Consider the following 10,427-nt stretch of genomic DNA (forward strand, 5'->3'; position numbering starts at 1 on the left):
TGATTCCTCAAAAAGTTAAACAGAACATTCAAGCAAATTTTTTTCCACCCCTGGCTGCACAAAGTGCAAAGCCCCAACTGCTCAGCCACCAGGGAATTCTCAGGTATACACTCAATCAAGCAATTCTTAAGTATACACTCAAAAGAAGTGAAAAGACAAACTCAAACAGATACTTGTATGCCAATGTTCATTATACCATTATTCACAATAGTCAGAGGTGTAAAAACCTCGAGTGTCCATCAACAGATGAATGGATAAATAAAATGTGGTGAAGACAAACAGCCATAAAAAAGAGTAAGATTCCGACACAGGTCACAACGTAAGATGAACCTTGCAAACATTATGTTAAATGAAACAAACCAGACATAAAAGGACAATGCCGTGTGATTCTACTTATATGAAATACCTACAATAGGCAAATTCATAGAGACAGAAAGGAGATTAGAGGTTACCAGGGGCTGGGAGGAGCGGGGGGCAGGGCGGGTGGATGGGGAGTTATTGCTTAATGGGTACAGAGTTTCTGTCTGGAGTGGTGAAAAAGTTCTGAAAAACAGTAGTGATAGTTGCACAAGTTGAACACAATTAATACCACTGAAGTTTACACTTAAAAATGGTTAAAATGGCATGTTTAATGTTGTATTTATTTTAGCACACACATGGGAGTCACCAAAAACACCCATATGGTCCTTCAGGCCAGCATTAGCCTCATCTGGCTTTTCCGGATGAGACAAGGAGGGCTTGGCACAGAGCTCAGTGGAAAGCATCAGAGTATCCAGGCCTCGTGTTGGCGCCAGAAGAAAGAAGTCCCTCACCATAAGCACACAGCAGATAACAAGAGTGAAGAATACGGACCTAGCTTTTTTTACTTTTATCAACTTCCCCTTTGAGGGAAGGTGGATTTTATGGGCTGGCAAGCCCAGAGACACTTTTAACAAATGTTACATTAGATATACGAACCAATGACTATGGGACCTGAACTTTTTTTTTTTTTTCAGCCACACTGCACAGCTTGAGGGATCTTAGTTCCCCAATCAGGGATCCAACCTGGCCTGGCAGTGAAAATGCTCAGTCCTAACCCCTGGACCACCAGGGAATTCCCTGAACATTTTTAATTTAAGCTCCATCAACTAACTGTCTCCAGGCCCACAGAGCTCTGGTAGGATGTGACAAGGAGGAGAGAAGGGACAAGCTCCTCAGCCTCAGGGCTGAGATGGCTCTTGCGGGCTGCAGGAAGGTAGTTTGGCCGCCAAGCCTCTCAAGTTAAAGGGTCTGTCACCACTGCCCCGTCCCCTGCCTCAGCCCCGCAAGGTGCTGCTGGAATCTCACCAGACAGTTTCATCCTGATATCTAACACCTCAGCCACAGATCGGAAGGCTGGCAATCTTGTTCATATCAGAATCTGCCCCAGGTAAGAAATCAACGCCTCCACATCAGAGGGGACCTCTGGGGTCATCACTGACTCAATGGACATGAGTCTGAGCAAACTCCAGGAGATGGTGAAGGACAGTGAAGCCTGGCGTGCTGCAGTCCATGGAGTCGCAAAGGGTCAGACACAACTTAGTGACTGAACAACAACTGGGGTCCTGGTTACAAAATGGTCCATGGGAGACACTTCAGGAAAAACCTCAACTGACACTTAGTTCTGAAATGAGGGCTAATATTTGATGCTGGGGATTTTAGTTTGTGGTCTGATGGGCCTGCTTAAAGCCATAAGGACACTTGTACCTCAGGTACAAGCTGCTTCTCCAGCAGTCATCCCTCTACCCTGCCCCTCTGCCAGGAAGCCACCCAGTGACCCACTAAGCCGAACTCAGTGGGTCAGTGCAGCCCACTGACTCCCCCAAGAGCAGCAGTATTACAGAGATGAATGGACCCGACCCAGCAACATAAGGAAGACCGCATCTGAAGGCAAAGGAGTCATGAGACAGGACGTGCTTGCAGGGAGGAAGGCGGTTTTGAAAGTGCATCCAGAGACCCTCATGCATCCACCGCCACCAGCACCATCAAAGCACCCAGAGAGCCCATGAGACAGGAACAGGCAGAACAGCCCCCATGGGTGGCTCTAGGCAGGTTATTCATAACCCTGGACTCTGCCTCCTTCCTTAAAGAATCTCTTGGGAGACTCAAGGACCAAGCCTTGAATTTACAGAGCTTTTCATATTCCAGAACCAAATATGCTGCCCTTAACTATAATAGCCCACTGGCACCCCACCTTAATGTTAGCAGGGTCTTCCCAGACCCCCACAACCCATAAGCTCCAGATGCTAACCTCTCTGGCACTGTGTGTCAAACCTGGAGCAGAGCTGAATGTCGACACAGCAAATGCTCTTAGGTACTCAGACAGTACCCTTAGCTCCCTAGTTAGAGGTGTTCATCCAAAAACTGGCCTTGAGTTTGCTTGTTTGTAAGTCAGCATCTTTTCATCATTCTCAGCACGGGGTTTTATTCAAGTAGCCTGCCATTACCTGGAAACTAAGTCCTAACGATTTTGAAAGCATTGAATTTCACGTAATAAAGTCCCTACCTGCTTACAGTAGCTGAAATCATTTCCTGTTCCCAAATGATACAACATACATAACGGCAATAACCTGCATTTGTTTAAACCTGCATCTCTCTGTCCCCTCTGCTGTTTTTAAAATGTACACTGTGTTAGGTGTTGCAAGAGTATTCTTTTATAGTTAAACAAATTATAGGTAAAATAAAAATACATTTTGGTTAAAAAAAGAAAAAAGGCAAGGCATATATAACTACCAATAAACTCCTGGCACAACAGTATATATTAAAAGAGAACCCTGTATACAATAGCCCATGCCAATTTCAGACACATGGCTTTGTAAACTGGGTTATAACCAATTCTACTCAGCAGACTGTCACCTCTACTTCTTTCCTCTTGGTTCAGCTTGGCCTCAGCAATGTCCTCCAGAAGACAAGAGCTGAGCCCTTGGACCATCGAGGCATACTGCCTTTCTCCTCTCTCCATCTCTTCTCATCTGAAATTGTCTCTGCCCCAAGGACCAGTAGGTTTCTGTACCATGTGAAATTCTGATGAAAAGACAGTAGCTGCCTGGTGCGCTGGGCAGTAAGAAAACTTCTGGGGCTCTGTCTGGAGAAGAATGAGTGCTGTTACTGGTCCACAATGTTTTCCACGGAAGCTGAGCAGATAGTGCAGGTATTTGAGCCTTGACACTTGGGGTCCATAACCTAAAGTAAACTTCTCTCAATCCCAAGCCATCTCTAAGGTCCAAGAGGTAGGAGCAGCAGAGAGCACGTGAAGAACACAAAGACTTACCCCTCCCCTGCTTCCCTAAACAGTCCAGAGCGTATTTTAACCAGCCCTTTCCTGACAGGGGGCTGGGCCCTGTTCCAGCAGCAAGCCCCCACCCCACTGCCTCTTTTCTAGCAATAGAGTCACAACCTCACATTTCAATTATAACAAAACACCAAGGATCTTGGAGCTAGATGGATACAAAATTTCTAGGGAGGCAGAAGAACATCCTTGCATTTAGATGGGGTGTTATCCACCCCTCTCCTAGTGGTTAGTACCTTCTTTCTAACTGACCTCTGACTATAGAGACCCACTCTGGGGCCCGATTCCATCTCACTGGTCCCAGAATAGGATAGCACATGGTGCCTGAAATGCAGAGCTGCTGAGCCCATCCTCCTATTTGCTCCACTCCAAGGAGCTCCTGCTGCCCTTCTAATGGGAAATCCCCCTTGCGTGGTGACCCATCCAGGGAACAGACCAAACATGCCTGAGAACAAAAAATAATGGGGGTGTGGTGCAGGGGGTGGGGGAAGGCATGAAGTGAATTTTAGAAATTTCTCTACAGGCTGATCCTTGACAAGGAAGTCCCCAGTTCTGAAGAAAGAAGCCACACTCCCCACTCTCAGCTTACCGGTGGAGCCTGGGTGGTGACATACAATGGGCAGGGAGGTCTCAGGGAAGCCCAGATGTGCTCAGGGCAGGAGTGGGTCTTACCAGAAAAGTGGACACCACGTAGACTCCAGTCTTCTTGCTCTAGGCCAGATCACACCTGAGTACACCCACCCAACTAGACCTGGGCTTTAACACCCAACACAGGTCAGTGATACAAGGCTCCAAGCTGCTCCAGAGCCTCAATATGCTGGGTCTCCAGAAACAGTGCCACACGTTACTAGAGAGAGATGCAGTCAGTGTCTGCCCAGGAGGCCATCAGCACTGGGGGGCAGTCAGCACAAACAAGAACAACCACCATCAGCAGCCGCCTTGGGCAAAGACAGCACCAACTTCTCAGGGTCCCCAGGTCCACAGATGGGCACCAAGTTTCTCAACTGCGCTGCACACAGCAGAGACTGAAGTGGGGAACCCCAGGCTGAGGGGCCAGCCACAGGCTGCCTCTCACTGGAAGGCCTGTGTGCAAGTGGCTCACCAAACCAGAAACATGGCAGGTGAGGTCTTAATTGGGTGAGTGGAACTCTGAGTCTCCACGGAAAATTATGGACAGTGTTGCCTTTCAGATGGGACTGAACAAATCAGAGTACCAGAGAATACCAGCACACACAGAGGCCTTTCGCCTCTGAGAAGTCCCTCTGGCTACCAGTCTTCAACCTCCTACCCCTGCATCCCACCAAATAGGAGAGAGGCAAGCCAAGAGAGAGAAAACAGAACTGCTATAGGGAAGCCATGGCTGGAATCAAGGACCTAAAATCACTAGCACCAGGCTGGGATCTCAGCCAGCAGGGCCTGGTGGAACCAGACCAGTGGAGTCTCTTCTCCCCTATCCACGCTCAAAAGTGCAGGCAGATCCAAAGTCCTCATACATTGCTGTCCTCAGGATAAGCCCAAGCTCCTTAGCCAAAGCACACTGGCCAGGTATTTCTGACCTGGCCCCTGCCTCTCTCACGCTGTGTTCCACATCTTTTGATGCACTGCTCCCTCTGTCTAGGGCCTCGCTTCTCGCTTTGTTCACCTGGAACACTCCAACCTGCCCTTCCAGATTCAGCATCATCACCTCTTCTATCAAGTTTTCCCAAACTCTCAGGTACAGGAGAAAGTCCAACCTCTGGGCCACTCCTGGGGATGGCACACATCGTGGATGGGCTTTTGTTACACCACGCTGTGAGGTCATGTACACAGGCATATCTGCCTCCTCTCCAGATAGGCCTCAGGCCTGTGTTCCTGGGGGCCAGGCCTGGGACTGGGACAAAACGATGCATGCTTCGCTGTGATGTGGAGAATTAATGGATGACCACACGGCTGACTGGCCAAAGAAAGTCAGCTACAAGTGCAAGGAAAGGCAGGCTGGCTGTGGCCAGAGGACCACAGGGCCTGAGCACCAGCTGCAGAGGAGAGGAGAGCCCCCACCCCCACCATTCCATCCAGTGCTCTAGCCCAGGCTTGCTGTTCTTGGGCAGAGCCACTCATCACATGTCAGGAGGCCACCGCCACTGCTGCTGGGATGATGTTACAGTCTATTTTGAGGGTCACACTGGAGCATCTGTCAGCCTGGCCAGCCACACCCTCTATGTGTCATCACTAAGAGCCGGAGACACCCAAAGGTCCACCAACTCTGCCTGAGCACGTCACTCCCCAGGGACCCTCGGTTTCAGGGCCTCCTTGGCTTCCTAACAAAATCAACTGAGATGCCCTTATCTCCTGGCACCAGGGGCAGGGCTCTGATGTCTCTTCATGGGGTTCCCAGCTCTGGTGACTCGGCAAAATGCAGCTGAAACCTGTCAGTGTGAGCCTAGCTCCTGGCTCAAACATAACCGCTTCCTTCTCCAGCCCTCCCCTATAATGTGAAGAGTGCCCAGATGTCAAGCCAGTTACCAACCAGGCTCATTTTAAGTCCAAAAGGTCTCACCTGCTGAGAAACTCCTACTCATCCCTCAAAACCATGCCCAGGCTCTGCCTCCTCACAGACAGCCCTTCAGTCCATTCTTTCATAGGTAGGCCAAAGGCTCTCTGAGGACAAGGCTGGCCTGTGCAGGCTTTCCTGTTGTTCTCCCTGTACCAAGCATGCACTTGGCACACAGCAGGTACGAATCAATATAACCCTTGAAATGAAATCTTTCTAACTAGACACACTTGAAAGTGAAAGTCACCTCTGACTCTTTGTGACCCTGTGGACTGTAGCCCGCCAGGTTCCTCTGTCCATGGAACTCTCTAGGCAAGAATACTGGAGTGGATTGTCATTTCCTTCTCCAGGGGATCTTCCCAACCCCTGGAATGCCGACCCAGGGATCAAACCTGGGTCTCCCGCATTGCCGGCAGATTCTTTACTGTCTGAGCCATAAGGGAATCAGACACGCTTAGTGTATTCTTCTACAAAAGACATCTTCAGAGCAAAGGCCTTTCTGGAAAACAGGGACACCGATGACTGGGTTCATCAACACCTTTTAAAAAGGAGGCCTGTCCCCAAATCTACAGAAAAACAGGTCTACAGATCCAGCAGATGGTAAGGCACCCAAGCCCACTCCACCGCGTGCCACACCTCTCTGGTCCCACTCAGCACTAGGCACCTTTCAGCTCTCTAAGAACACTAGGACCTCCTAAGACTCCAACTGGACATTCTCTCCACCCAGGGGAAGAATGCAACAGGGAAAGGCGGCAGCGGCGTGGATGCACGTGTCTGGGGTCAGGTAAAGGCACCTGACAAGTTAGGCTGCTCCACTGCACGCCCTAAGCCCTGTGGCCAGGGTAGGTCACCAACATCCCTGGGGCTCAGGGCTCACCCATGAAACAGGTACATCATCATCCACTCCAGCCACTTTCCAGAGATGCGTGAAGATGGAACTAGATAATACAGGAAAGCTACACAACAGGTTAACACCCGGGTTGTGGACCAAACCCAGGTCAGAAACACACCTTCAACACTGACAGCAAACAGGAAACAAGCTGATCATTGTCTGCCCTGGAACAGCCCCTGGCCTCTTCAAAACCACACCTGGCCCATCTGGCTATCCTAGCCATGAGAAGGCTTTCAGTAATTCCACAAAGAGGCCATAGGGGACATTCGTACACCTTTCCTCTGAAAGCGGTCAACTAAAGCAGGCCACCACAAGCATAAGTGACTCGCGACCTTTCTAAGACTGAGGTTTCCAGGTCAACCTCACAGCTATATTTACCACATGTAAAACTGCTGGGAAAGCTAGGAGAAGATGTTCAACGTTCTGTGGATTTGCAGGCAACACCGACAGTATGACAATCTGACAAGACACGGGGTCTTTTACAGCAAGATCCACTTATAACTGAAAGGTTAAAAGCCAGGTGAAGGAAACCGGGTCTCTGCATTTAAACACTCTCCTTCTGAAAAACTATTCCCTCCTTTTACTAGCTCAGCTGTTTTCCAAAATGATCCACCTTCCTACCTACAAGGTTAGAACGTGCCAGTCCACTTCCTTGGCAACATGAGACTGAAGCACCCATGTTTCAGTCTACACTGCAGCTATTTTTGCCGTGTTTGTTTCATCTTAAGAGGCCATTCTTATTCAGTTCAAGTACATTAAATGTATGTGCTTTTATCAGACAGTGGAAAGGGAAAATAGAAGGTTCAAAGTGAAAATCGCTCAGTCATGTCTGACTCTTTGCAACCCCATGGACTGCCCTGAATTCTCCAGGCCAGAATACTGGAGTGGGTAGCCTTTCCCTTCTCCAGGGGATCTTCCCAACCCAGGGATTGAACCCAGGTCTTCTGCATCGCAGGCAGATTCTCTACCAGCTGAGCCACAAGGGGAGCCCAAGAATACTGCAGTGGGGAGCCTATCCTTTCTGCAGTGGACCTTCCCGACCCAGGAATCGAACCGGGGTCTCTAAAGGGAACCAACAGGGACTTCCCTGGTGGTCCAGTGATGAAGATTCCACACTCCAATGCAGGTGGACCTGCGTTCGATCCCAGGTTGGGGGGCTAAGGTCCCACATGCCACAAGCAAGACCTGGCACAGCCAAATAAACAAATATATTTTAAAATAAATAAATAAAGAGCTCTGATAATATAAACTTCCTATCTGTAAATTCACTACATGGGGATAAAAGTAAAAGATGTAATAGCTCGCCATGGTCAGAATTTCAGAATCACAGAACTCTGGGATTAAAGGTAGCTCAGATGCTGGCCTAGCTCCCCAGAGGACAGACAAGCAGATGGAAGCCCCATTACTACCCACAACCACAGAGCCGTCCCAGGCAGGGACAACTTCACCAAGGAAGCAGACACAGCTCCAATTCCGGCAGTCCTGCCCCTAGCAAAGCCCCCGGCCATGCATTTTACAAGTACCACAAGGGGGACTGTCCCTTCAGAAAGGAAGTACTCTGAATGCTCAAGAACACACATTCAGGGTAGGAACAAAGGTCACTGGTGGGGTTGGCAAACCACCCAAACCAGACCTAAGGTTTGATGAGGAAAATCTTTCCAAGGCAGCTAAAATCATTGTATTTTATAACTTAAACACCTGCTCTGTGATAATCACCAGAAAAAAAGAGGCAAACTAGGAGAAGAAAAGGAAGAGAAATGAAAAATTTCCCCTCTGATTTCCTATATCTGCTTAGATCACCCTAAACTAGGGAGCCTCCCCTATGCTGACTTTAATGAGGACCTTCCTAAAGCTGGTCCAACTGGTGTTCAAGTCACTGGACTGAAAAACAAGTTTATGAGTAGCAAGGTCACCTGATTCTGACCATGTCCATGCTGTTTACCCTAAGATGACAGGCCAGTGGTTGCCACAGCTTTGATGAATGCTGCAAAGACTCTACTATCTCTTTGAAGTCCCCAGGGGCCTCTACATGACTAAATGCCATAAAAAGGAACCTTGAATACAGCAACAGTGTGAAAGGAGGGAAGTAACAAACACCACATAACAGTGGAGGAACTTCATTCCGGACGCTGAACTGTTAATGTAAACTTGTTACTTGTTTCCCTGACTTGTGAGGGAAACAGTCATTATATCATCACCAAAGAGAAGCCCCTCTTCTACAAAATGTACCTGCTGCTGCTGCTGCTGCTAAGCCACTTCAGTCGTGTCCGACTCTGTACGACCCCAGAGACGGCAGCCCACCAGGCTACCCCGTCCCTGGGATTCTCCAGGCAAGAACACTGGAGTGGGTTGCCATTGCCTTCTCCGAGAAAATGTACCTACTTGCCATCAAAAGCTACTGCTTAGACCAGGTCATGACCACAGCCGGGTAACAGGCACCCACTACTCAACCCTTTGCAGCTCAGCAGCTCATACAGGCACAAGTGTCAACCAGGAGACCTCAAACTCTGACCACAGGGAACAGCTCAGTGTTGGGGGCAAGATGGTCAGGAGGGGCTTACCCATCTCTTCCTTTGCTGACAATCTTCACCTCAAAGTAATAAATGCCACAGGCAGCAGGTATGGGGTGGGTGGCACGCACTGACGCCGCATCTTTGTGATTTTTGCCATGACCTAATAGAAGAGGACAAGGAAGAAATTTCAGCAGAGGGACATACAAATGGAAGCCTCATTCCTCTCTGCTCCATGGCAACTTTACCCCTTCATGGCCAGAGGAAGCCCTTGCACAGTCCAAGAAATAATTAGACAACAACTAAGCAAATACATAAACCTCCCACCTTTGGTTCACCTCCTCCTAAGCACAGCAGCCCGGCCTGGGACTCTGTCCACCACAGAAACCACAGGAGGGTACATGCAATGTGGGTGCCTACATGAGAGACTTCCTCAGGATACAGGCAGCCCACTCCGAAGAATAGGCGAGGGAGAGGCAGCCCTGGAAGATGCCCCTACGATTTGGGGCAGAACCTCAGGCCCTGTCTGGGATGTCTGGCAGGTGAGGAAGCTCATGGACCTCTGGTTGATGGAGGGGATGTGACCACCCTTTTCTTCAGACACTTTTGAAACTCAGCAGTGGTAAAGGGCTCGGCTAGAGTCCCTAGAGCTACCTCAGGACAAGCAGGAAGACCCTGGGAAGGAGGTCCAGCCCAGAACCGATTCGGACACCTGTTGCGGTTCTCCTGACACCGGGTGTCTCAGGGCAGAGCAGACAAGGCAGTCAATCACTGGCCTGGTCAGCTCCACCACCCTAGACACCCTACAGGAGCTAAGGCCCAACCCGGAGCACCCGAGCTGGGGAAGGGACATGATGGAGCACCGGCAGGGCAGCACAGCCACCCCGCAGACACTCTGGTCTTTTCCTCCCCTCGGCCAGAAGGCCGATACCTTTATAGTGGACGCGGAGGTTGCCCTGGGAGAGGCCGATGTAGTTGTACTTGTCCTTGGGGCTCCAGGAGCGCGGCAGCGGCGTCTCGTGCTGGTTGACAGCGGGATACAGGCGCTGCAAGCGCCGGCTCAGTTCCTGCTCTCCTGGGGATGGCAGCCCGCACCCAGTGGCCCCGCCGGAGGTGTCTCCAACCTGAGGGCTCCCAGCTCCCGGGTCCGCCGTCGCCGCCGCCATCTTGGAGGGAGCTGCTATTGTG

General features: G+C 50.0%; 1 protein-coding gene across 1 annotated transcript in view; it reads right to left on the reverse strand.

Moving 5' to 3' along the window:
- The window catches only part of RANBP10 (RAN binding protein 10), a 54,677-nt gene extending 44,257 nt beyond the window's left edge, over positions 1 to 10,420 (reverse strand). The window contains exons 1-2 of the mRNA XM_068992288.1: positions 10,171 to 10,420; positions 9,291 to 9,402 (exon numbers count right to left, since the gene is read on the reverse strand). Of these exons, the coding sequence (XP_068848389.1) occupies positions 9,291 to 9,402; positions 10,171 to 10,405 (347 nt within the window). The 5' untranslated portion in view covers positions 10,406 to 10,420. The remainder of the gene's footprint in view (positions 1 to 9,290; positions 9,403 to 10,170) is intronic.
- Between the last annotated feature and the right edge of the window lie 7 nt (positions 10,421 to 10,427).

This window comes from Capricornis sumatraensis, chromosome 20 (genome assembly GCF_032405125.1).
Source record: "Capricornis sumatraensis isolate serow.1 chromosome 20, serow.2, whole genome shotgun sequence".
NCBI lineage: Eukaryota > Metazoa > Chordata > Mammalia > Artiodactyla > Bovidae > Capricornis > Capricornis sumatraensis.